Source organism: Durotheca rogersii, assembly GCF_024521655.1.
Source record: "Durotheca rogersii strain YMJ 92031201 chromosome Unknown GGS23scaffold_34, whole genome shotgun sequence".
Lineage (NCBI taxonomy): Eukaryota > Fungi > Ascomycota > Sordariomycetes > Xylariales > Xylariaceae > Durotheca > Durotheca rogersii.
Window position 1 is genome coordinate 322310 of NW_026251265.1, and position 26825 is coordinate 349134.

General features: G+C 57.7%; 5 protein-coding genes across 5 annotated transcripts; 3 read left to right on the forward strand and 2 right to left on the reverse strand.

Annotated features, from left to right (window-relative positions):
• Positions 1–5440: 5440 nt before the first annotated feature.
• On the forward strand, positions 5441–8969 carry GGS23DRAFT_331191 (uncharacterized protein). Its single transcript, XM_051512956.1, has one exon. The coding sequence runs from the start codon at positions 5950–5952 to the stop codon at positions 8884–8886; it is 2937 nt and encodes a 978-aa protein (XP_051368025.1). The 5' UTR covers positions 5441–5949; the 3' UTR covers positions 8887–8969.
• Positions 8970–12609: 3640 nt separating this feature from the next.
• Positions 12610–14721, forward strand: GGS23DRAFT_331228 (nucleotide-sugar transporter). The gene is made up of 3 exons (XM_051512958.1): positions 12610–13076; positions 13153–14214; positions 14310–14721. The coding sequence occupies exons 1-3, from the start codon at positions 12993–12995 to the stop codon at positions 14580–14582; spliced, it is 1419 nt and encodes a 472-aa protein (XP_051368026.1). The 5' UTR covers positions 12610–12992; the 3' UTR covers positions 14583–14721.
• A 387-nt stretch (positions 14722–15108) lies between these two features.
• On the forward strand, positions 15109–20935 carry GGS23DRAFT_331289 (P-loop containing nucleoside triphosphate hydrolase protein). The gene is made up of 4 exons (XM_051512959.1): positions 15109–15889; positions 15969–16280; positions 16341–18151; positions 18218–20935. The coding sequence occupies exons 1-4, from the start codon at positions 15661–15663 to the stop codon at positions 20270–20272; spliced, it is 4407 nt and encodes a 1468-aa protein (XP_051368027.1). The 5' UTR covers positions 15109–15660; the 3' UTR covers positions 20273–20935.
• Positions 20936–21598: 663 nt separating this feature from the next.
• GGS23DRAFT_607663 (uncharacterized protein) lies at positions 21599–25242 on the reverse strand (the record flags this gene model as incomplete). The annotated part of the gene is made up of 4 exons (XM_051520082.1): positions 21599–22222; positions 22262–22741; positions 22775–24879; positions 24975–25242. 4 exons carry the CDS (start codon positions 25240–25242, stop codon positions 21599–21601), a joined length of 3477 nt encoding a protein of 1158 aa, XP_051368028.1.
• A 113-nt stretch (positions 25243–25355) lies between these two features.
• Positions 25356–26326, reverse strand: GGS23DRAFT_331218 (uncharacterized protein). Its single transcript, XM_051512957.1, has one exon. It carries the CDS (start codon positions 26129–26131, stop codon positions 25466–25468), a length of 666 nt encoding a protein of 221 aa, XP_051368029.1. The 5' UTR covers positions 26132–26326; the 3' UTR covers positions 25356–25465.
• Between the last annotated feature and the right edge of the window lie 499 nt (positions 26327–26825).

Here is a 26825-nt window from a genome sequence, read left to right on the forward strand (position 1 = left end):
AGGGTAGTCAATCGACGCGAAGGCTGCCTGAGAGGCACGCGGCGATTGAATCCTCCCGATAGACCCCGTGGAGACGTACATATGTACGTGCGCGTGTATACCTATAACCCGGGTTTACGTTGTGTGTGTAGGGATGGGTTTCCATCGCTCCTCTTCATCCATCGTCCCTCGTGGCTTTTCGTTCGAAGACGGCTTCGTATCTCAGATCTATGTATACACATACGAGTACATCCCTAAGGCGGGCATGGATGGGACGCTGGGGGAAGGGAAGGGGAGCGGGAGGGGTGGTGAAAGAGGGCTAGAAGGATGGCATTCCCTGCTCGACCCCCCTCCGCTCGATCGACGAGCTTTCTTGTTCTAGGCCGGCCACAGTAAGCGAGACGTCATGCAATTTCCAGGAAATCATGCGTCGGTTGGGTGCTCGATGACAGCCTGGCCGATGTAGGTAGTATCTAATGCTACTATTACTCCCGCTGCCACCGCTGCCGCTTATCACCACTATTACCACTACAGAGTGCTACGCAACGGTCTAGTAAGTATGCTACGGTATCACGATGCCGCTGTGTGGCTGTTAGCTGCTACTTGCTGGCTGCTAGTCGGGAATAGTGTTGTTATTGGCTCTGCTATATTCGATTAGGCTGCTGTCAGGAGGCGTAGTAGTATGCCGTAGTCGATGAGTAGCAGGACGTACGTGTAGTTCGTCCCTCGACGAAGCGGGCTCTTGTGCTTAACAGGACCTAGCCCCCCGCGCCGCGCGGGCGGATGAATAAGATGAAAAGAAATGAACCAAATGAAACCCAAGGAGAAAAGGGGAGGGAGAGGAGGGGAGCCGTGTACAGTGTAAGCCGTCTGCGAAGGCTCGAGGAGGAGACCCGGCCAGAGAGAAAGAGAGACAAACAGCACACACACACACACACACACACACACACGCATATATACACACGCACCTCTCTGCTTTCGCATGTCGGCTGGGGGCATGCTTATTCGCGAGAGAGAGAGAGAGTCATTAATCTGCTGCGCGGACCGTCAGATTGTGGGTGTTACCACTCTCTACACATCCGCCCACCCGGCCGCCATCGTGCGAGGAGATTGCAACATCCACGACGACGCGCGCGCGCGTTCCGGCCGGCGCCAGATTGCCTGTCGCGTCAAACGACGGTGGTGGTAGTGGTGGGGGGGGGGGGAGACGAGGTGGGTGGGGGAGAATGGCCGAAAACCCGTCTGCTGGCATCGTGTGTATGTGTGTGTGTGTGTGTGTATGTAGGCATGGAGTTGTGTGTGGGTGCCACACCTAGGTATATTGTGTCCATCGCGCCCACACGCCGACGGGGTGAGAAAGGTCTAGGCTCTGTTAGATGGCCGTCTGCATCGTTACCGCACCGAGCCGCACCCGTAGCGAGAGCGCGCCGAGGCAAGGAAAAAGGAGATGCCGCCGCCATGGGACGGCGATGCCTGAATTTCCGCGCACGGCAGAGCAGATGACCCCCTCCTCCCGCCCAGAGATTGACGTGTTACTCCCCTTACGTGTTTACCTGTCATATTTCGCATGAGACCGCCTGCAGTCGGGCTCTCTGTCTCTCTCTGTCGCGTCCCTGTCCAACGCCTTCTGTTCCTTTCCGTGGCTCGTGACACGGTGCGCGGAGAACACATGCACGTACGCAACTGGCGTCGGAAAGAAAACGATAACACATACACATGCACACAAACAAATAAAGGGGGGGGAGGACAAGCTCCAAGCCATGACGAACGGGGCGGCGGCTGGCTGCGAGTCACGCATGCTTAAGGGGGTAACATGACATGCATTGTCCCTACCGCTGCGGGGAAGCTCGACGGCCGAGGAGGAGGAGAAGGAGGAGTTAGGAGGAGCCTTGCACGGAGGGAGCTGAAAATAATCGCAGCAATGGAAAGCGGAATCACTAACCGCGGCTCGTCGCTTCGTAGGTACGCCGAATTGGCAGGTGTTAGTCAGGCTAGAGGAGCGTTCTCCTCCCCCTCGCTGCGGCCGGGCTAGCCGGCGAAGCCGCTCCTCGCGGCCAGGACAGGCTCGCTTCTCGCTCTCGCGCGCCGCGGTAGCTGGAAAGGGAGAGGACTCCCGGCCAGCTGGGCCGTTCGCCTAGTCGCTGTTTTGTGTGTGCGTGCGTGCGTGCGGGTGGGCGAGTGTTGTATAGATCGAGACGCCGTGGTCGGGCGCCTGTCCGGTCTGGGTTAAGCCTTGAGAAGAGAAGGGGGGGGGAGGGGAGGTGATGCGTGGGAGGCGCGCGGGACGGGGCTGGCGGGATGGACGTCTGCAGTAGATAGCGAGGTAGTATGTGTAGGTAGATCGTATGTGTATAACGTCGGGGGAGTAGGTCTGTATGTATGTACTCCTTACATACCTACCGACCTCCTGATGGATGTGCTGCTACGGTCGCTGTCGTTTGCATGTCGCATGAACGAGCGGGACCAGGGGCGTGTGTTTCTTTTCTGCCCTTCTCTCCTCGGTCGACACCTAGCATGCATAAATATTTCGCCGGCGCGGCGTCGCTCCACGTCCCGCGCTGCAGATCCGGAAGGGGAAGAGGACGAGAGAGAGAGAGAGAGATGGGAGTGGGGGCACGCGTGTTTAAGGCAACCCTCGTCCGTGTCCGCCTCACGCTGGCTGAGACTGAGACACGCATACGCCTGCGGCGGTCGTCCGGTAATTATCTATCTGGGGCTAAAAATGTCTGAGCGCGCATACGAGACGGAGAGGGAACGAAGAGATGGGGCAGGTTTTGCCATGTGGGCGACTCCTGCAAGACCAGACCAGATCAGACCAGACGAGCAGCACAGACAAGAGACAGGCGGACTAGCTATTCCCAGGTGCGCGGGCTCGGGGGGACCTTCGTTGGGTCCTGTGCGATGTGGCTGGGCAGCTCAGATTTAGCCTGTACGCCCGCGCCTATCGGAATCATCGAGATTCGATAGCGAATCGGCGGAGGCTCGATAGGCTGTCTATTTGCGGCATGGGGAGATGCCCCGGGGACGCTACTTGCGTAGATCTTGTGCGTCGTGCTGTTGGCGATGATGATGGTGGCGGTTGGGTAAACGGCCGGCCAGCCAGCCTTCTCTTCAGCAGATGCAACCAACTGCTAGCTGTCAAGGGAGAGTTGATGAGGCTGAGGAGGCCAGGCTGGCTGGCTCGTGTGGTTTCCTTGCCTAGTTGGCACCAGTCCGCGGACGCTGTTGGACGTAGTATATACGCATTGCCGAGTGCAGAGGGTTATCCGACCTACATATTAATCCATACTGCCGTCGCCTCCATGTCCTGATGAACGGACTTGGGTCTGTTCGCGAGCACACGTGGTAATAAGTGATAATAAAACAGGCATTAAGTTATTATACAACAGGGTGATATATAGGTGTACTATACATGACATTACTTTAAGCACACTATCATCGGGCAACGCTGTCGGGGATGGCTTCATGGGGCCATGTCGTAATGATAATGCGTATGTGTGTGCATATGTACGTACGTGCGGAGGTCCTGCTTGCAAGCCATCATCGTCATCGCCATCGTCACCACCGTTCAGCTGGTTGGTGCTTTTCCTCGAACACAGGAATCTCTTTTCTGTTTTATTCTCAAAATCGGGGATAGGGGCTTTCTTTTCCAATCCTCGTCGACGCCATCCCATCGTCAACAGGCTCGCCGACTTCCATGAACCCTGTCCGTTTGCCTAAGGAGGCAATAAATCCAGCCGGCCAACAGCCGGATCCTAATCAAAATTGTACACTTGACCCTTTCTCGCTCGGGCTAGGCGCGCCATTATTAGGTATTGGGTACGCGGCAGCACACGACGGTGCCCTCGTTTTCGAGCGGCGCGAGAGGATCGTATTGATTGAACCGGGGATACCGTGAACAGCATCGACTGACGTCCGGATAGTTTCGCGTCGGGTTTTCTTATTTCTGGCTCCTTTATTGTATTTTGGTTGGGGTCTTCTTCCAATTATTGGTTTTGCTGCTCCTGATCGCTGTTAGTTCCCACCGCGCGATACTACGTCGACCACCTACGAGTCTGTGCCTTTTCTTTCCCTTTCTTTTCGCGTATCGTCGATTCGATATTGAAGTACTAAAGACTGAGGGCCAGCTAACAGGGGGCAAGGGTCGAATTCAGGGGTCTTCTTCGAACGAGATCTCCACTCTCCACCCTCCTCCATCCTCCCCTTCTCATGCCTACGTACTAAGCATCCACACATCCCGGTGGAGTATCGTGCACACATACGTACCATAGCACAACATTGGCCGTCGTGTATTACCTCCCCAGGCCGAGGACATATGTCATGTCGTGTATCTGTGCACCTATGAACATACACACATACACATACACGTACACATACACGACATGCTAGCGGGATGTGTCGACGCATAGGGAGACGAGAGGAGCCTGTCGGTGTGCGAGGCTTTGCAGGGTTGCGCCAAGGTCGCCGCCGGTGGGTCGACGACCATGCCGGCTCGTTTGCGTTTTGCAATCTGGGAACTGCAAGGTCAACCGGAGCTGCTTTGGGCCTGGAGCCCTGTGCCTGTGCCCGTGCCCCTATCGTCCCATCGTGCCGGCGGCTTGGAGTGGGCGTGTGAGTGGGTAGGTGACAGGTTCGTCCGTCGCCCTAAACCACGCTCAGATTTCGGCCTTGGTGACCAGGTCAAGGTCAGGTCGACACCTATAGTTCCTCCAATACTATGTACCGCTGAGCAGCGATCCGGGAAGGAATCAGGACGCCTACCTACATACACCTACATACATTTACATACATATGCAAGTCAGAGAAGGGGTGGTGGTATGGTGGCGCCTCTCTGTTGCTGCCTCCGTTACTAAGGGCCTTGTCTCTCTACTCATAGGGACTCGTCGGTTCGTATATACGGATGCGCACGCATGCCAGCGAATCCAACGCCCCGTACCCTCACTCAAGTACTAATTACCTACCTGCCTCTACTGTATGGAGAAAGGGTACATTGTTGGGATTCCCCAATTTTAATATATCCAGCGCCGTAGAGAGAGATAATCTGTCCGTGTCGTAACGGCATACTAGGTCACTTTCTTTTCTTCGTGGCCCTTCCCCTCGTCCCTCCTTATTTTCCCATCTCTTCTACCGCCCGTGTCCACTATTGACGAACGTGCGAGCTGTCAGCCGCAAGCCTCATGTTGGGATCGGACGAGGGCTTCCTGAGTTGAGGAAGCTATAGCTGGTTGCGCGAGCGTGAGAGAGGTCAGAGAGGCCAAGACACAGAGAAAGCTCGCGTGTTTGTATATGCGAAGAGAGAGAGAGAGAGAGACAGAGAGAAAGAGAGAGAGAGGGAGGGAGAGAGGGAGCTGAGCCCGCTGTCACGGCACCACCACCTACCTACCTACCTACCTACCTACTTCGGCGCCCGTCGGTGCATGCGGAGCAGATTCGCATCTGTTCACCGAACATACGATTCGTGGATTTTCGCCTTCAAACCCGGTTGTTGAAACGCGCAAACATCGTCCCTCGGAAGCGATTCGAGACCACCGCATTGGCGAGGCATACCATGCTGACCACAACCGCACGCTCTTCTACCTACGGGATATGAGAGGAGCCTTCTCGTGAGATGCCGGCTAGAGCCTACCTAAGCTGACACCCCAATCGCCTACCCGTATTACGACGATTCGGCAATTGCCTTGCGACTAGTGCCTCCGTTTTACCTCCCAAGCCGCAATCCCGCAGCACAGAAGGATTGCTGCCGACATCTGACACCAATCGCACGTGTCGGTCTACTCGTACAGGTGCTTCCTACCGAAGAGGGAGAGGGGAGCAGTCCACGCGAGGGGTTTTCGGCTCATTTCCACTTTGTCGTATTGTGAAGCTGAGTTCAACTTGGTCGCTTCGGGTTTGAGAGACGGAATTGGCTCTCTGCCGAGCTGCTCAAGTCCTGTCCATTAGCTTAGGTGTTGGTCCCTCGTTCTACGCAAGATGGGCCAAAAATCCAAGTTCACATTCCCCATGCCGGGGCGCCCGCCCAAGCAAGCGCCTCCCATACCCATTTCGAACTCCCTCTCGAAGGCCGAGAAGATACTGGGAACTAGTAGGGCGGCGCCCGCGTCGCCTATCGGAGGCAAGGATAACGGACGATCGTGGGAGACGGGCTCGACTAGCGGCATTAGTATATCGATATCCGAGAGCAGCGCCAGCCAGTCCGGCGTCTTGGAGGGGGATGAAGACCAACTCGTTGGGACAAATTATGGAAATACTACGTGGGAGGAAGAGTCGGAAGTCATGCCGCGGCGACTGCGCAGCGCATATAGCGCTCGTTGGAAGAGCTTAAAGACGAAGAGGTCGGCGATCACCCTCGGCAGTAAGAGCCGGGATACCGCCACAGAGGACTCCTCTCGTCGGCCCCAATCGAGTTCAACGGCCTATTCGCATTACGAGCCTTCCAAGGTGCCGCTATCCATATCCCAGCAGACTTCCAGCTCGGCGATGGCGAAGGGACTGCCCGCAAAAGCCAGCGCACTACTAGACATCGACGGGACGCTCACCAGCAAGGGGCAGCAGAGGAAGAAACCTGTGAAGCTCGACTTCTCGAAGCTCAGGCTGAGGAGTCGCAAGGACCATATTATAGACTCCAATGGGGTCGGTCCCGTCTTAAATAATGGCTACGTAATGCGGTCGCCGTCTATCATGTCCCACCTATCGCCTTCGCAACACACGATATTGTCGCCGACGGCAGCATCCCCGACGAGCCCCGGGAGGACCCCCCGAGCCACAGATCTCCACCCTCACCCGATGGCGGACACGACGAGGGCGGAGCGCGTTAAGGGCACGAGTGATATGAGCGGACTCCATCAGCTGTACGATCACTACGAAAAGATGTCGTTTCGCCATGTGACAGATCTAAGAGAAGAGGACGAGGAGGATGAGGACGCGGCGGAGGTGGCGCTAGCGCACTCGAGCAGCCAACGCTTGCCGGCCCGGACGTACGAGCCAGAGGGTCTGGATGCGTCTCGTGATGATACGGCCACTCCCTTGCCGCATTCTATGGCCAGCGAGTCGGACAATAGATGGACGCACAGCCGGACCGCCTCGCAGACAAGTAAGACTACTACCATCAATAGGTCTACGACGCCAAGTACGATGCAGTTGCGCCCACTATCGAGAAATGATTACCCTGCGAGCGTATCGAGCCGGCACACGCGGACTTCGAAAGCCACGCCCTCTATCATGAGCAACCTGGATTCCGATCGGCAGCAGCAGAGCGTGCTGTCGCTCACCGATTCGGAGTCGGATGCGGACGAGACTACTTATTCTAGGCCAGGGTCCTCTCTACCGTCCTACGACAACAGTTCCCGCGACGACGTCAGCATATCCTCTAGCCAACGGCAGCTGAAGACGAAGAGACTGTCTACTAGCAATTCGCTCAAATCAACCAACTCTAAGGCAACATCATACACACAGCTCAACGACTTCCTCACCATCCCTCAAGCTTCACCCAAAACCAAGAATGGCCGAGCGCCATCAACTAATACTACCTATTCGTCCAATTCGTCTATGAGCACAGCAACCCGCGTCTCTTTGGCTTCCCGCCATGACTCCTCCCGAGCGTCCGTTTCGACGACCGGGACCCTTGGCTCCACGCTGTCGCCAACTTATAGCGTACAGGAAGCGAGGATGATCTCATTCACCCCGTTAGCCTCTACAGCGGAAGCGGCGTCGTCGGTGACGCTAGATACGATACCGAGCAACTTCAACCAGGTCCTCTCACATCAGGTTAGGCACCGCCCATCGCAAAACTCTCACGCATCAGACCAGCCGACGCCGCCGCTATCGCCGAGTAGCGTGGAATTTTTCAAGCGACAGTCGGAATCGACACGACCGGAATCGATCGTAAGCAACGCTAGCGAACCGCAGAACGCAAGATTAATGGCTGTAACGAGACAGGAGGAGATGCTTCTCGCCGCGCTGCGGAAGAAGAGGGCGCGGATGCGGGAGAACATAATTGCCGAAATTGAAGAGGACAGGGGCGGCCGGGGACACGGCTCAAAGGGCAGCATAAGTGGCGCCGAGAGCATCAAGAAGGGTGCCGTACCGAACCCGAAACTCGCAGAGAAGGAGACGAGGGACGCCCGTGCGAGGACGAAGCAACCGAAGCTTACGGGGAGAAGATCATCTTCGCTCGTCGGGTACGCAAACCCGAGCGGCGGCACCACCACCACCAGCAGCCGCGGCCGACTGCGCGAAAGCTCCAGCGGGCGGCGTGCCGTCGACGCGCCGCGGTCGACGAGCCACAGCGCACCGACGGAGAAGGGCCTCAGGCCGTTCCGGATCTCGCTCGAGCCCGAATCGCGAGCGACGACGACGACGGGCAAGGCCCGCCACGAGCGGGTGCTGCTGTACCTGGACCGGCCGATCGACAGCATCGACGTGGTCGACCAGGCGGAGCCGAGCCCGGACCTGAGCGAGTTCATGGACGAGGAGCTGGCGTTCCCGATGCCCAAGGGCCAGGGCCGGGGCCGGAGCGCGTCGAAGCTCGGCGGCGACAGCCCCGAGCCGCGAGGCAGGCCGCGGCCGGACTCGAGCCCGGTGAGCCCGCGGAGCGTCCCCGTCCAGGAGGCCCCGCTCCCGAACAACCTGCCGAAGCTCGCGCCCGCGGTCAACGAGGAAATCCACGCCGACGCCGACTTCGGCAACGCCAAGCCCGCCGTGGCGCACCGGCGGGGCGCCGTCGCCGCGCGCGAGCCGTCGACGGAGAAGGGGGGTTCTCGATCGCGCAGTCCCGCCTCGCCCGAGAACAGGTTCCTAACGGCGCCGCCCCCCAGCGCGGGCCACAAGAAGGGCAAGAAGAGCTCCGTGAGGCTGAGCGCCGTGGGGGGAGTCGGCTCCCCCATCCCTTGGTGGGGCGACGACGACTGAATGCGACAATCCGACCCATAGCGGTCACGAAGCCGAAGCAACCTCCGCTGGGTGACAGAGATGACCCCCGTCCCCTCCCCCCCCCAAAGCCTTCACGATGATATCGTGCTGGGCGGGCGCGACGGCAGGAGCAGCACGTGCCCTCTCGTTTCTTATGTCTGGAAGATTAACGCACGCATTTACGGTTCTTCATCGGCACTCGGCTTTTTTTTGGTGTTGCAAATTTTTGTTTTTTTGAAAGTACGGACTCTGTTTCGCTTTTCCGGGGAGTTCGACGGACACAGAGCTGGTAGCATCTCAGACGGGATTCCCGAAGTATTATTATCTGCTCGACATTTGTTACGCACCGGGAGAAGAAAAAAACCCCCATACAAGAACAGCATCACTGCTCTCACGACTAATAACACCGCCCCATCCCTCCGTTCCATCTGGCCATCAGATCCCTCCTCGCTGTGTACAGTAGGAAAAAAAAAACACGATGAAATCCGGTTGGGCCCTTTTTTTTTTACCTTGGGAGGGAGAGGGGGGGGAGTAGCGGAGGGGGGAAAAGGGGGGAAGGGCGAAGAGGGACGGGCAGGGGGAACGGAGGTTTCGGTATATCCCCACGTATCGGTTCAACGATACCCATTTAACGTGAGAGACGGCCCTTATTTGTTATTGTTTATATTAGTATTTCCTTTTGTTGCTACCCGAAAGAGGGATGTATGCAAGGGGCGTGAAAAAAAAAGGGGAGGGACCTGGGGGGGGGGAGGGGTGTTGGATTGCGCTCGAGTACTACGAGAGCAGGATGTAATGATAGAATCCGGGGAGCGAGGGATATGCCGCCTCGGCCTCTTTCTGCTCTTCCCGGCGGCAAAACCCCGTAATGGTGGTGAGGGCCGCATCTAGAACCGTTGGTGGTAGCGGCCGTATACTATACTGTACACCGAATGCAATACAAATAGAAGATGACGCGCGTGTCGAGTAGGGAGCGGCAGCACGGAGAGTAGGGTCTATCGCAATTTGACGAGCGCAAACCACACCCGCGCAAGCACCGGAGCCGTGAATAAAATCAGGGCAGGCCATGAGATCAATTTTGCTGACCGCACTCAGGGTTTCTCTCGGCCCGTCTGTGTGATATATGTGCGTGCCGTGGATTGCCCTGGCGCGATTAGGGGCTCCGATTGGGGGGAGGAGACAGGAAAAGGGGGTGTGGATAGTGGGATGGAGAGTAGTAGTGTACATACATCCCACCTCGTAGTCGTCGAAAGCAAGGCGGCGACATCATTGGCTGCCCGGCCTGGGAGCAGTCATGAGATACAATAGCCACTTGTATACTCTCAGAAGTTACCCGTCGCATAGCCAGTTTGGCCGAGGTATGTTTTTAATTTGACCCCGATAAAATTCGACTGCGCACTAACTCCCAATCACAGTGGTCTAAGGCGGTGGTTTTAAGTCTGGTCCCCCAAAGATCTTGAACACCATTATCGAGAGATGCGCAGGTTCGAACCCTGCAGCTGGCAATTGACTCATTTTTTCCTCCCAGCCTTGGTACTTTCTTCCACCATAGGTTGGTTTGCTTGTGGGATCGGGTTTTATTTTTGGATCTTGAGCCTGGCACATTCATTCCCAGCGCCATACTATTCCGCTTCGCGCAGTACAGGAATGCACTTAGTTACTCAGGTCTCGCTCGCTGAGACCGGTAGTGAAATCCCGACCTCTAGGCCGTCTAACAGCTAATCTTGCCGCTCTGCGTTGCCCCTAAGGCTTCTGCCCGCATCGAGATCGTGTGCTGACGGCTGTTCAAACAAGGAAGAAGGGAAAAGGGGAAACCCGTGCGTTGACCACGTTGACGGGGTCGATTGGGCGGGCCTTGACTTGCTTCCTTCGATTCTTGGGCCGAACCCGTCCCCGTGCCCAACGCGAGCTGGTGCTCTCAGCCCTCAAATCCAGGAGCCTCGAAAAATTGAAGAGTGCGCTGGGCTTCCAGCCCCGCGCCGCGCCAAGCTGTACGGTGGGCTGGCGACATGACTTGCAGCATCCTCCTGCGGACTACCCGACATTGCCCAGACTCCTCCTCTACTGGGTACGACGCGCCTCTCTGCGACTCCGTCTATCGCTAGTTTCCTTCCTTCTGCACTCCGCATCTCGCTTGTGCGGCTCGCCGGCCTTGTGCGGATGGCGATGCTTGGTTTTTGCGAGTTAGTTATGCGATGTTGGGTAGCTAAGCTATGCCACAGGCAGCTCGGAGGGAAATGCCCGTGCCGACACAACTGTGGGCATGCCGGGCCGGGGTATGCCTTGCGCGTCTGCCGCGTACGCCATGGAGAGAACTCGCCCTCCTGCGACCGTCGAGCAATGCTTGGGTCCACGGCGAGTTGGCTAAAGTCGACAACTGGTAGCACCGGGTGCTGCAATGATGAGACTACGGACGGCTGCGGGCCCCCGATCCGATGGCTGGATACGGCTGTGTAGGTATTTGCCGATAGGTGAGTCGCGTTGCAACTTGCCTCCAAATACCACGCGAAGGTGTGCTTCGAAGTGGATGCTGAAGTGGTGCTGTTTGACACCCTGGCGCGTCTGGACTCTAGACGCTACCTACCTACAGGCCAAAGGGATATATCAAATGACGTTAAGCCTGCTAAGTCAGGGTTTAAACCACTCGAAACACACGGCCTTCAGAATAACAGGAATCGCGTCAAGAAGCGTGCCCACGCAGCCTTTTCGGCCCCTCCCCGTGATCTTCACGGAGCCCAAAAAGCTAGAATCCGGGCATTGACCAGCTGTGGTTGCGGGATTGCTGATCTCCTACTGTCTTTTCCACTTTTTTTCTTCTTCACTTTCTCTTTTTCTCCCTTTCCAGACCCATGGCCGTCTCTGCCCACTAGTACTGAGGAGGAGCCTGAATCAGACGACGGGCGGAGAGTGGAGAGAACCGAGGATGCCAACCAGATAGCTAACCGGATGATGCATCGCCGGGGCCGGAAGAGGGAGAACTGGGACGGACGGCCGAGGGCAGACAAGGCATTGGGAACCTGCACATACGTATGTAGTGCGATCCATCGACATATGCACCGACTGACCTACGCCATAATTCCCGGATACTGTAGTAATATAGCGTCCACTGCTTGTCCTGCCGTGCTGTAAATAATATGGACGATAGCAGGTTTTGCTGTAATCGCGTCTGCCAAGGCGAGGGGATCTCAATCCCACATTTGGCGGCTTGAATATTATTCGCAGAATCGCCAAGTGCGCCCAGCGCAACCCTGCAACAACACCCAGGCACAGCGCATCTTGCGCTGCGATGATCCCTACGTGTTGTGGACGGGTTCGGACGCCTTTGAGATCATCGACCAGCATAAGCACGACACAATATGGGCCGGCCTTAATATGTGAATCGCGCTGGCACTCGGAGCCCAAAATTCGTCGCCACCTCTTCTTTTTCTCCTCTACCCTCCCCGACGGACTGAGCGCTGCTCTCTACACCTTTACGCCCCCCCCCGAGATACTCTAAACCAAGCTTGGATGCCGACCCGTTGACCCTGACCATCACGGACAGCCTATCGCATGCCTCAGAACCCCAGCGTCGCATCCAGGGGGTTTGAAAGAGCTTAAACAGGGTCCCTTTTCCATATTCAGTTTGATTTGGATGTGGGCAGCGGAAACACGTCAACCCAAACTGGCAAAATACCTTCAAGCGCTTCGCCTTTCTCCTAGAATTGTCCCTTTTTCTTCCCGTCCCTACCTATATGAGACCAAACGAACCTACAACCTACTCTCTCTCTCCTTGACTCCTTGACTCGAACTTGGTCTGCGACTAATGTTCGCATATCTCGTGATTCACTAACCGCGGGCACAACTCGATACTAGTCCATTCCGGCACACAAGCCTTTCTGGGCATCAATTGGCCGAATAGGCGAACGTTCATTCAGCTGATAATTTCTACCCTTGAGGGGCGATTTCGGGGCTTTTTGGGGTTATTTACCGATTTAAAATTTTGGAACGGAGACCGGGGTGGGGGAAACAAAAGGGAAAACCACCTGGATTACCTACTCAACCACACGACAACAACCAACGAGATAAACATAGTCTGGCCGAGCTGCGGTCGCAGTCCACCACCACCCGCCATGGCTCTCCTCGATGGCACTCCACAACCGGCGGGAGGGCCGAGCCTTTTCGGCATGCCTATGAAGCAGGTGTCTCTCATCACGGTACGTGCGACGACGGTCCCCCCCCGGCGACGTAGCCGCGCGGCATTGCTAACATCTTCGCTGCCGCTGCTGCCAGCTGACCTTCCAAAACTCGGCCCTGATTCTCCTCATGCACTATTCGCGAATGATGCCCCCGAGCGGCGACCACCGATACTTTACCTCGACGGCCGTGTTCCTGACCGAGGTGATCAAGCTAGCCATCTCCCTAACGCTTGCCCTATACGAAGTCTCGCGAAACCTGGCGCCGTCGACGCCCGCGACCGTTATATTCGAGCGCATCTTCAAGTCCGTCTTTTCTTCCGACTCGTGGAAGCTCGCCGTCCCGGCGACCCTCTACACCCTACAGAATATCTTGCAGTACGTGGCGGTTAGCCATATGGACCCGGTGCACTTCCAGATCCTATACCAGCTCAGGATCCTGACCACTGCCATATTCACCGTGGCCATGCTTGGCCGATCCGTGTCCGCCAAGCGCTGGGCGTCTCTCGTCATTCTAACCGTGGGCGTCTCGATCGTCTCGATTCCGTCGTCGAGCTCGAGGGACAGCTCGCTTCTGATCCATGACATGACGGATCACTTCTTCCCTCGATCCGTGCACGAGCTGGGCCAGATGGCGAACGGTGTGGGCGACGTCGCGAGGGAGCTCACGAAGCGCGGCGTCGACGCCCTGGCCGACGTCGGCCAGGCTATCGCGAAGCGCTCGGCGACGTACGAGGGGATCGAGGAAGATCAGAACCTTGTGCCCACTATGAATTACTCGATAGGCCTGTCGGCCGTCCTGGCCGTGGCGGTGATCTCGGGGCTGACCGGCGTCTACTTGGAGAAGGTGCTCAAGGACTCGGAGAACCCCACATCGGTCTGGATTCGCAATATCCAGCTGTCCTTCTACTCGCTGTTCCCTGCGCTACTGATGGGCGTGGTATTCAAGGACGGCCGAGAGATCGCGAAACACGGTTTCTTCGACGGTTATAACTGGATCGTGTGGGCGTTGATCGTTCTGCAGGCATTCGGGGGCGTGCTCACGTCGCTCTGCATCAACTACGCCGATAACATTGCGAAGAATTTTGCTACGAGCATCAGCATCACCATAGGGTTCCTGTTCAGTGTCTGGTTTTTCCGAGTGCAGGTGACATTAACGGTAAGCCGCCTCGCATTATGGCTGAGAGCTATCACCGGGCTATTTTTCTTCTCTCCCCCTCTTTACTACCAATGCGATTGCTCATCTCCTTCTAGTTCTTGATCGGGACGCTCCTGGTCCTCGTGTCGACCTTCCTTTACACGGGCCCGGACCGAAAGCGCGGCCGGCCGCCGCCGATTAACATCGTCAACTACGAGAAGACGACGATCGACCCGATGAACACGCCGCAGTATACGGGCAATAGACTCAGCGTTCCAGACCCGCTCGAGGGCATGAAAGCGATGGGATTGTCGTCCTCGCGCCCAGCATCCCCCCTGCGCTACCACAACCGTACGCCCGAGGCCCGAGGCAAGAACCGGGATGAGTAAGGCAGTGACGGCGCCAGTGATGGAACGTCGACCACGTAAAAGCCTGGTATTCAGGGGGGGTGAGGGGGAGTGGGGATAATCGCGGCGTGCCAAACCTACCTCGATCGAACGGCTGGACAAACTGGACTTAAACGCCATGCCCAGACCCCCAGGAATGTAGCTAGTTGAGTCTGTGCGAGATAAACTCGTACGGACGGGGTGCCGCATGGCAGCAGCATTCGGTGCCGAGTGATCTCGAAGCAATGCACGGGTCTGACGCTATTGCGAGCGGAAGCTGATGAGGAGGCAGGAGAAGAGTAAAGAATGCGGATGCGACCCTGGAGGCGTGACTTGCCAGAGTAGCAGGAAGAGGTTCGGGCCCCAAGTACAGGCTGGGGACTGGGACTGGAGAGTACCGGCCTCAACCGAGCAGGAGGTGGGCTTGGACTTCGGCGAAAGCTAGCAATGGAGTTAAGGACTACTGGGAAGGGTTAGATCTTGTGTATACCCTAAGAAGAGAACGGCCTCTTTATTCTTGTTCTCGTTCACCGCGCTTGTGTCTGTGCTGTGATCGGCCCTGGTAGATTACAACTTGACGAGAATCAGCTCTGCTCGGGCAGAGAGTCACGTGGTAGAGAGGTTGCCTGTTACTTGAGGTTCATCTCCGCGGGCGAGAGGGGAGGAAGGGGAGGCGCGGCCGGCGTCGACGGGATAGACGTCATGCCGAACCGCGACTTCCTGGCTCTCGAGTCTGTCCCCCGTCGGGCAGCCACGCATCGATGCTCACCTCAGGTAGGCGCCGCCTCGTGTCATTACATAAGATGATGCGTGCAAAAGGAAGTCCCGTCTCTAGCCTCTCCTTTTCTCCCGTCTTCGATGTCCCGACCTCATCGTAGCCGAATCCCACGTCGTGTCTCCTCGTTCTCCCAGGCAGCGTCCCGCTCATCTATACGCCGAGCCAATGTCGATTATCCATCTAGCATTCTAAGTAGTTATACGCTAGCCTCTATATATCGTTTGTTTTTTATTCTCGGGTGTCGTTGATCAGTACCAGCGTTATCCTTATCATACCGTCAGAAGACGTTCGTCGGACAACCTCATGTCGAGCTGGTCCGATACGGATGTGGGAGACCATATCTATGGCTTCCCTCCCGGAGGAGAGCAGGGTGAATTCGTTCGAAATACTATCGACGATATCAGCAACCCCCTCCAAGACCGTAGCTCCCGTTACTCTCCTTTTCACGCGTACAGTGATGTAGACAGGGGTGGGAGACTGATGAATCCGCTGTACGACTCTCAAGAGGATGGCCAGGACCTCGATCACTTTGGTAAGTTCGCTAATAAAGACCTTACTACCTCTCGAGGAGACATACCTTCGTTGCCGTGGCTCCTAATCCTTAGGTATAGATCGTGAATTGCTCGGCCGATCGCAGAGATCCTTCTGCCGTTCCAATCCAGAGCACCACGACCAGCGCCTATCGTTACCCTTCACCTACACTTCCGACCAGCAACGACGGGTAACGGGGGGGTTTGGTCGCCAGTCTACAGTTCCTGTGCCGCGAGGCCTTGATTTTCGGCCGCTATCCCCAAGCGACCCCGCCCTCGCTGACATATTTGAATCAAGTCCGGTATCCCGCTCGATGTTGGGTCGTGATGGCTCGCACAAACCGCGAGAGCTTCAGCCTGGGATACAGACAGCCACGCCCTCACTCTATAGATGTTAGTATAGATTCGGGCTTTTTTTTGCAGTAGGGGAAATGTACTGACCATGGATCAAAGCTTCGGATCCGACCCCGTCGCTTGAAAACACACTCGCCAGCAGTTCGCCCACAAATGTTGGAGCATCCAGCCCTGCTACACGCATCAGCCTTAAGCGACTGTCCGAAGTATCCGATGGCCCTCTTGCAAAGCCCCGATGGGCGAGCAAGTCGAAGTTTGATCTTGACCATGCGCCGGAGGGACCACCGATCACCAACGGCACCCGTCTAATTGATCCACGGCAAGCATTGCCTGACAAGTGTCGAAGCGTATTCCCTTATGAGCTATTCAATGTAGTGCAGTCCAAATGTTTCCCGCTCGTATACGGTACGAATGACAATGTCGTCGTATCTGCCCCTACAGGGTCTGGGAAGACAGCGATCCTGGAAATGGCCATTTGCAAGCTTGCCATGAGCCCGGGCGGTGAGAACTTTAAGATTGTCTATCAGGCTCCAACAAAGTCCTTATGCTCGGAACGAGCACGGGACTGGGAGAAGAAATTCAACCATATGAGCTTGCGGTGCGTCGAACTCACCGGTGATACTTCCCACGCCCAGGCCAGCCGGGTGGGGACTGCGTCGATAATTGTCACAACTCCCGAGAAGTGGGATTCAATTACAAGGAAGTGGTCGGATCACCGAAAGCTACTGGAGATGATTCGCGTAGTCCTTATTGACGAGGTACATATTTTGAAGGATGCCCGCGGTGCCACGTTGGAGGCTGTGGTTTCGCGTATGAAGACCATTGGTGCCAATGTCCGTTTCGTGGCTTTAAGCGCTACCGTCCCAAACATCGACGACATCGCGAAGTGGCTCGGCCGAGATCATTCGAACCAAGAGGAGCCAGCCAGATACGAAGCTTTCGGCGAGGAGTTGCGGCCTGTCAAACTGCGGCGATATGTCTACGGTTACGATGGGTCTCCCAATGATTTCGTGTTCGAAAAGTCGCTGGACGGGAAGTTGGCTCTACTACTCGCTAAACATTCAGAGAAGAAGCCGGCCATGGTATTTTGCTTCACTAGGAAGTCGTGCGAGAGCACCGCTCGGAAGCTTGCAGAGTGGTGGTCGACGTGTGCAGCAGGGGACAGAGCCTGGCCGGCGCCAGCGAGACGAGTTCCCATCGTCGGAGGAGAATTGCAGGAAGTAGTACGGTGCGGTGTTGCTTTCCATCACGCAGGCCTCGAAGCCCAGGATAGATCGACGGTAGCTCAGAGCTTTCTCGACGGCCAGATCCACGTTATATGCTGCACATCGACACTTGCAGTTGGCGTGAACTTGCCCTGCCATACTGTGGTTCTGAAGGGGACGGTGGGATACTCGGAAGATAAGCTCCGAGAATACTCGGATATAGAGGTTATGCAAATGCTCGGTCGTGCTGGCCGGCCGCAGTTCGACGATGCTGCCGTGGCCATAATCATGACGAGATCAGGCAATGCTAGCCGATACAAGCGGATGATATCCGGAGAGGAGACCCTGGAAAGCACGCTGCACCGAAACCTAGTTGAACATCTCAACTCCGAAATCAGCTTAGGCACCATCCAGAACGTCCAAACCGCGAAGAGATGGATCGGAGGCACGTTTTTGAGCGTGCGGGTTCGTCGATCGCCTGCCCTATATAACCTCGGCGAGGCTCGAAATGCCCAAGACGCAGAAAATACCATGGAAGAATGGTGCGAGCGGGACGTGGAGTTATTGCAGCAATCCGAGCTCGTAACTGCAGAGACGCCGTTTAAGTGTACCGAGTATGGACACGCCATGTCTAGATATATGATCAGCTTCGAGACTATGAAGCTGCTTCTATCAATTCCTCGCGGCGCGCAACTCGAGGAAATTGTACGTTCCCATACTACTGGATCCCCCCCTTTCGGCCCAGTAACTGATTCGTGATATTACCCACAGCTTACTGCGATCTGCCAGGCCGTCGAGTTCAAGGATTTCCGTTTTAAGCCCGAGGAACGTGCTCTTTTCCGGGACTTGAACAAGTCACCGTTTCTCCTCCATCCGATCAAGGGGACATTGACACAAACATGGCATAAGATATTTCTCATGGTTCAGATCCACCTCGGGGGAGTGGAATTGCCAAACAAGAAGGAATATAATACATTCCGATATCGGATCGCGACGGACAAGAATGCCATATTCGATCGCCTGAATCGCCTAGTCCGCTGTCTGGTTGATTGTAAAGCTTTTGACGGCGACGGTACGAGTACGCACGCGGGCCTAGAGCTGCTCCGCGCCGTTACCGCGAATTCGTGGGAGGGCAAACCCTCACAGCTCTCCCAGATCCCTGGATCCGGCCCGGTAACGGTGCGCAAATGGGTCAGCCATGGGATCCATACGGTATTGGAGCTAGCAGATAGAGACTTCGACGAGATAGAGCGTATCTCGAGTCGAAACCCGCCGTACGGGAAGAACCTCTTGAAGACGCTGGAGAACTTTCCCCGGCTGACCCTGAGAGCACAAATCATCGCCGCCGCCAGTACGGATCGGCCCCAACACGGAGACTCCGTGCCGATTGCGCTGAAAGTAAACCTTGGGTACTGTAATACCAAGGGGACGCCAAATTGGAATAACAGAGTTCCAGCTGTCACATTCTTGGTCTTGACGACGGATGGGAACCTCGCGTATATTTGGCGTGGCAACTTGAAGAACATCGAACAGTCTACAGGCTTCGATCTCAAATTTCCGGTACCGCTTAGTGGCCCAGGCCAAAAAATCTCTTGCTATTTCAGCTGCGACGAGATTGTAGGCACGCAAATTACAAAAACGGTCAAGCCCGACGTACCGGCAGCAGCATTCGATCTCACCAATACTCACTTACCAGACAGCCGAACCCAAGTCATAAAAACGGTAGGAGATGACATGGACTACAGTGATATCCCCGACGAGGATATGCTGAATGCCGATCAAAATCCCGACAGCAATGACGGTGAATGTCGACGTCCGTCGGAAGCTGCTGAAGATAACCGCTCGCCCTTTGACAAGTCAATGTCACAAAATACGAGCACCTTAGCACCCGGGCCCCTCAAGATGGCGAATGGGAAGTGGATGTGCAATCATTATTGTCGCAACGGAGGTCTTATCGCAGCAGGCAGGCTATGCAATCATAAATGTTGTCATGAAGGGATCGACAAACCGCGTCCAGTACCGCTGGGGAAGAAGGACAGGAGCACTTCGGCGAGCCATGCTGTTACGGAAGCCAATTTCATCGGCGGACCAAAGACCAAACCTCTACAGGCCTCCTGGGCCGCTCCGAGTATCAGGGGTGGTGAAGACGACCACAAGGGGTCAACCAGGTCAGAGCCCGCCACTAATCCTGAGAGTCGCAATTTAGGTCGCGAGGACAAACTTGCTCGGTATATACCTTGCGACACAGACGACCCTGCATCTACTTTGTCGAATGTCGCTAGGAAACGTTCGTCTGGTGAGGACGACGATGGGCCGAGGTTGACGAAGAGAACGATGAAAACCCGGCAGTCCGACTTATCAAGTATGGGAACGCTTTCGGATATTGAATGCATCGACCTCTCTGGAGTATCGGGAAATAATGGACCTGCTCTTCACTCAAAGATACCACATCCCTCCGGGAAGAAAAGGGCAAAGCAACTATACCCTCGTGGCAACGAAGAACCCCGTGGCAACGAAGAAAACGCGGAAAATTCATCCGCTACTCTAGAGAATTGTGACCCCAAGGCTATCCACAATTCATCTCAGACGCCTTATAGCGTAGCAGCACCGCCATCCTATGGCCCGGCCGAACTAACGTCGAGCCACGACGATTCTAATCTGCACCACGATAGCGACGTCTTCGAAGATGACGAATTCCCCGACCTAGAAAGTCTCGTACAGCTTGTCAAACCGGTAGATTGTGGGATGGTAAAAAAGGGGAATTTAGACGAGACTCTCTACCCCGGTGTGGTTCAAACTCTCAGGGAGAGCATAGATCATGGTTAGGAACCGGATCTTAGCTTCACTACTGTCAACGAGTTACAAAAGGCGTCTGAACGACTTGATCTATATCCTGCCGGTTCTTCGCCGCAAAATGCCTGCGGAAAATTAAGCCCTCCGGCGCCGGAAAGGTCCGCCGGAAAATCGAATTCACCTTCTCTAGACTCACACGAAACTATCCCAATGTCGTCATCCCCAGCAATTAGGGATCGCCCGGGCCTGCCATTCGATCCAGATACTCTAGCACATGACACGGGCGAACCTGAATGGCTATCCGAGTTTGACCCAGAGTTGATCGATGGTCTCCGCGGTTGTGTTAACTTTGTCGATTCATAGACCTTCTATTGAGGGGGCAAGGGGTGATGGGAGGACTGGGTCTCACGTATAGGAGGCGTAGATGGTTATCCAACGAGCTACAAATAGCTGAGTCTTGCATTGGGGGACAGCTAAAGATAGAATGATACCTCAAGAGGAAGGGGATTTGCGGTGCGGGAACCACGTCGATGCTTAATAAGGGGTGCATACCTAGTAATACTGATAACCAAGAGGCAGATGTGACACAACGTGGAGGTTATTAACTGAAGTCAGAAATGTGACTGACTACGCACGCCAAAACTCGTCTCGATGAAGTCTTCAAAAATATCGAAATTCCTCCCACAAACGAAAGAATTAGCAGGACCATAAGTGCGGTAGTATCTAATAGATATCAAATCCAACGGAATCCATATCATAAAAGGCGACGAGATGCCCGGCTAGTTACATGGCGAGGGCATATATCTATTTAGATAAGTATCTTGTCCTGTGTGTGGATTAGACGAGTTGAGTAGATCCTAAGAGATAATACGTTCAACTCCCGTCACTGCTCTCTCTCCCTCTCTCATAGTCCGATTAAACACCCCCCCCGTCTATTGTCTAAGAAAGAACCAAGAGCGTCTGTAAAAGGAGAATTCCGAGTCGTGGCCCGTCAACCCAGGTCATATCCGGCCGGCCATTCATGAAAAAAAAAAGGGGGTATCACACAAGCAGGCGCGCGTGTGCGCGAACGCGTTCCTCCCGACAACGCTGCCGAGAACTCTCGGCTATCTCTCTCCCTCGGTTTTTCCCTTGCGCCAATTTTTCGCCTCTGCGAGAACTGTTCTGTTTGTTTTTTTTTCTCTCCTTCTCACTCTTTTCTTATTTTCGATCTCGTTTGTGTCAAGGAAGTCGGCAGACCTGCCCCTTGTCTCTATTTCGGTCTCCCTTCTCAGTCTTTCTCTCTCTCGCACGTAGTAGATATCTGCCCCCCCCCCCCTCCTTCGAGTCTCCGGGACCTCGGGTCCGCTCCGCGGCGGCTTAGACGCCGCCGACGCCGCCGTCCTCGAGGCTCTCGTCCCAGCCGCCGGTCGAGAGGAGCCACTCGCCGACGCGCTCCTTGACGCCGCGCATGGCCTCGCCGAGCGCGCCCTCCCACTGGTCCTGGACGACGCGGACCTTCTCCTGGAGGTCGGCGGTGAGGCGGTCCTGCTCGGCGGCGCGCTCGGCCTCGACCTGGGCGGGGTCGCGGCCCTCGGCCTCGCCGAGCTTGGCGCGCGCGCCGACGACGGCCTCCTTGACCTCGTGCAGCAGGCAGAGCAGGTTCGTCTGCGACTCGATGAACTGGTACGTGCTCTTCTCCGCGTGCAGCAGCAGGCTGAAGAGGTACTGCAGCGGGTGCTCGCGGTAGCTCGGCGTCTCGTCGTACTCGGCCGCCGGCACCTGGATGCGGAAGCGCTCGTCCAGCGGCGCCGGGATCTTGTCGAGCAGCCGCCGCAGCGGCGGCGCCAGGTCCCAGAACGCGTTGAGCTGCATGTCGACCCCGCGCACCACGTTCTCCTCCACCACGCCGCGGAACTCGCCCGTGCGCTGCAGCACCTCGCCCGCGAACGCCGCCCGCCGCTTCGCCGCGTCCTCGACGAAGAAGGCCTCCGCCGTCCGCAGCTTCTCCGCGTTGCCGGCGAGCCGGTACGGCGTCACGACCATCTCGCGGTAGCGGTCGTTGCGGTCGCTCAGCAGGTCGTAGATCTCGCGGTGCAGCGCCTCGCGCGCCTCGAAGATCCACTTGAGCAGCGTCAGCTTCTCGAGCAGCTCCGGCTGCTCGTCGCCCTCCTCCTGCGGCATGTTGGGGTCCGGCGCCTGCTGCGTCTCGGCGAAGAGCCGCGAGCGCAGCTCGTCGAACAGCGACGACGCCTGCCCGATCCGCCCCGTCAGCAGCTCGTTGAGCGGCATCACCACCGCCGTCTGGAACCGGTCGAACTCGCGCTTGTCGAGCTCCTTGGCCCGCGCCTTCTCCGTCGCCTGCGTGTCGGCCTCGATCGCCGCCGCCTCCGCGTACGACATGTCGCCCGACGCGATCTCCTGCTGCAGGTTGGCGCGCAGCGCCTTGAGGCGGGCCGAGGCCGACGCGGCCGCCTCGTCGCGCACGGCGCGGCTCTCGTGCTCGAAGCGGTCCTTGGTCGCCTGCACCTCGGTCATGTCGCTGATGGCGCGCACGAGCGTCCGGATCGAGGACAGCTCCGGGTGGTTGTTGTTGACGGCCGGGTGGTGGCGCGGGTACGGCGGCGGCAGCGTGACGAGCCGGGATACGTCGAGGTGCGACGGGCACGGCGTGTTCGGGGCCGACGAGGCCACCGACAGCAGGGAGTTCCGGAACGTATTGTAGCTGCCGTTCGACTGCGACTTAGGAGGCTCGTGCCATCCGACCTTCTCGGGCGGGTACTCGTTCTCCGCGTAGTGCTGGCCGGCGTCGACGTGGCCCTCAGAGCTGCTCGGCATGTCCTCCCACTGCAGGGCCTCTCGCGCCTCCTTTGGCACGCCCATGTATTTGGATTCGCGTTTCGACCGCTCGATCCGGCTGGGGTGCTCGCCGCCGGAGTCCGTCTCCCACCACCGGCTTGCGGGCCGGCCGCGGGAGCTCCCGCCGTCGAGCTGCTCGCTGACGCTCATGCTCAGGATCGGCGACAGCGAGGGCATGTACTGCGAGGTCCAGTTCGCGGTCGGTGGCGGGGGGCCGGGCATCGGCGACGCCGACAGGCTGGCGGGCGAGGCCTGGGAGTTGCGCTTCGACTTCGCCTCGGACACTTGCGGCGTCCACTCGCTGGCCTGGGACGCGGTCGAGTCGCGCCGCGCCTGCATGGGCCGGAAGAGGTCCCGGGTCAGGTCGAAGATCTCGGATCCCATGGCACCGATCGCCGAGGCGTAGCGCTCGCGGCGGACGCGCGACTCGTTGACGATGAAGTCGGCGAACAGCTTCACGCGGTCCGAGTCGGAGGCGGCGACGGCCTCGCGGTTGGCGAAGGCCCGGAAGCGCTCGACGCTCTCGAGGCAGAACTGCTCGGCGGTCTGGCTGACGACGGCCTGCTTCGTGGCCGGGTAGGGGGAGGAGGCGGACCCTGGGGTAGGAGCGGGGCTGCTGGCTGTGGCGCCTCGGGCTGCCTCGGGCCGCGCCTGGGACGAGTTCGACGCGGACCGGCTCTGCGGGGGCGGCGTCGGAAGGGCCTTCGGCGCGAGTACCTCGCCCGGCTCTGCGACCTGGTACGCCTTGTGCGGGTGCGGCGAGAAGGGCGGCGTCGGCGTCTCCGGGTGCGGGCCCGCCGAGGGCCGCGGCGTCGGGTTCTGCGAGTCGAGACGAACGTCGTCACCGGTCTTGGGTTCAAGCGCCGATCGCCCGCCGCTGCGCGGGGTGCCCTTGTGCGCTGAGAAGGGGCGGGTTGGGGCTCCGCTGGTCGTGGGGACGATGATGTCGGAGAGCGGCTGGATCCCGTCCTCGGGCTTTTGCCGCGTCCGGCTCTCGTTGCGCCGCTCGCGCAACGATTTCTCGCCGCGGACCGCACCGGTCCTGCTGAGGCCCGCCGAGCTCGAGCCAGATGTCGACTCGGGCGGCGCTTGGGAGCCCGACTCCGAGGCGGCGGAGGTGTCGATGGTCAGGCCGGACGGGTGGGACGACGTGCTCGGCCCTACGCGGGGCTGGCTATCGTCGACCCAGTCGGCGGGCGTGGGCGGCACGGGGCCGAGGTCGCTCACCCCGGTGGGAGGCGGTCTCCGGGTCGGCGGGGAGACGATGGGATCCGTGGTGCGGTTCAGGCTCTGCGACCGAGACTGCGGTGGTGGAGGGCCCGGCGGCGGCGGGGGCAGCGGCATCCCAGGTTCCCATCTCGACTGCGAGGCCGACCGAGACCGGGCGGACACGGGCGTGTCGATTGCGCTCGCGGACGCTGCTCTGCGGGCGCCGGGGGGGACGGCGGGCGGGTTGGTCTCTAACGGGTCCGCCGGCTGGGGGATCTGTATCATCAGCGTCTGCGGTCGCGGTAGCGCGACGGGCGGATGGGGATCGGGAGGCGATATCGAGTCGGAGGCGCCGCGGTCTCTTCGCCGCGTTAGCGACGGCAGGCCGAATCGTCGCTCGCGCGAGGCACCACGGCCATTTGAGCCTGGCGGCGGTGGGAAGCTCGTCGTGGCTACCGGCTCGGGCGAGGGCCGGTGGACGCTCGAGAGGGGGACTCGTGCTGCGGAGATGTTTGCGGGCGGCGTCTCGTAGACGGCGCTGGCGGGTGGTCTCTGGCTCCGAGGAGGAGAGTAAGGTGGAGGGGGTGCTGGGACTATATTATGGCGTTTCAATTGGTTTCCCCCGCCTTGATCAGCTTCGCCTGGTTTCTTTCACACACGCGATAACGTCGACGGCGGTAAGGCTTACCTTGGGAGTCGCGTAGCGACGAGGGGGCGAATTGATGCGTTCGCTCGGGGCCGCCGGCGGGCGACGGCGCCCACTCCTGCGGGTTGTAGGGCTGTATCGAGCTCGCCGGCGTCTGGAGCCCGTTGAGGGTGTTGTATGGCGAGGCGACGGAGGCGGCCGAATACGGCGTGGCTAGCTGGTTGTGGAATCCCCCGAGGGCCGTCGTTCGCAGCGGGTTCAGCGTCTGGCGGAGTCGAGAGGTCACGCCGTCGCGCGGACTCGTAGTCATCATCACTTATTACTACGACCCGTCTAGGGGCCGTCTCCCTCGTTCGTGGCGCTCGCGTGAGGAGAAGAGTGGACGTTGGATGGGGGTTCGAATTGTTGGGTCGACGCGGACGCAGGCCGGATGCGAATGGCACGCGCTGCGCTTACTATTCCTCGATCGTCGATCGATAGGACGGCCGACTGGTCGCCGCGCTACTGTTGCTTCTCTCTTCTGCTTTCGGGCTTCAGCTGGAGATCTGCGAAGCACTCACTTCGTCAGCTACTCCCATAACCTGGCGTGTGTGCCCCCGCGTAGGTGTGGTGGGCGTGGGAGAGAGAGTGAGCGGTGTTGTTCCCCTCCCGTCTCTTTTCTCCTCTCGAGATAATCTAGGTGTGCTCAGGACCGGGACGCGCGCCCGGTGAGGTTTTACGCAAGGTGAGGATAGTAATAGCAGGAAAAAGAGGGTGTAGGAGGTAAAAAGGCGATGGAAGGACACGACAGGGTGACGATCCCAGATCGGTCGTCCTACAGCGGAGGGACGTGGGGGATTGGCTGCTCCCTTAGCAAATCCCCGGATGCCTGCATAGGCTGCAACAGGCTCATCAACTGGGTAATGACACAGAGACGGCATCTCGATCCCGCCGATAACTGCAACTAGACTATGCCGGGACCGTATGATCTCCAGTCCTCTCTGCCCCCCCTGGGTCTTGGGATATCGGGTGCTACGTACGTTCCTAGTTAGTTGGGAGACGGCGATAACACCGCATGCTACTCCTAACCTGCAGCTCCTAACTGCAAGCGATGCCCCGTGTCTCACTTGTCTATAAGGGATCGATCCTCTCCTGTAGGTACGTACGGGATGGGTAGGAGATAGGTAGGGAGAGGTATGGATGGATGGATGGATGCACATACCTACATAGTAAGTATGTCCTAGCCAAGGATGATCTGCTTCTTCGACTTGCGGTCCCTCCCCTCCTCCTCTCTACCAACTGACCGCGTACATGCAGGATGCGAAGCATGTAGGAGGGCACGCCTGACAAGGGCCGTGGTCGCTGCAATCGAATGAGGAGCATGGCCGGTGGTAATGCAGCGAAGAGAAGTTGATCAATAGCCGGAGTGGCGAGTGGCGGCCCTGGTTAGTGGGCTGGGTCGTCTTCGACACACCGTCAAGGGGGCAGGTCGATTATTGGCCCCAGGAAGTCTGGTGTGGACCACCGCCGCCTATATTTAGAAGATCCATGATCAGGACGCGGACAGGTCAGAGAGTTCTTGGCTTCTTCTCATAGGTTGCCCTTCTCCCTCCATCCCACGGTCCTGGCCTGTCGGCGCTTAAAAGTTACCTCACTACTTATGCGAAGGGGGGGAGGGAGTGGGAGGAAGACCTCACGATGCGAATCAGAGGCGCCAGTCACGTAGATGGTTGCCACCGACCTGCATATCTAGTTGGCAAATATATAAATACGTCTTCGGTTCGGTTCGGTTCGGCTACTCGTAGAGAAACGAGGACGAGGAGAGAGGAAAAGGACGCAGCTTATCGTCAGCCTCAACAACCAACTCACCCATCTAACCTACCATCATGCTTTAGGTACCTACCAAGGTAGCTA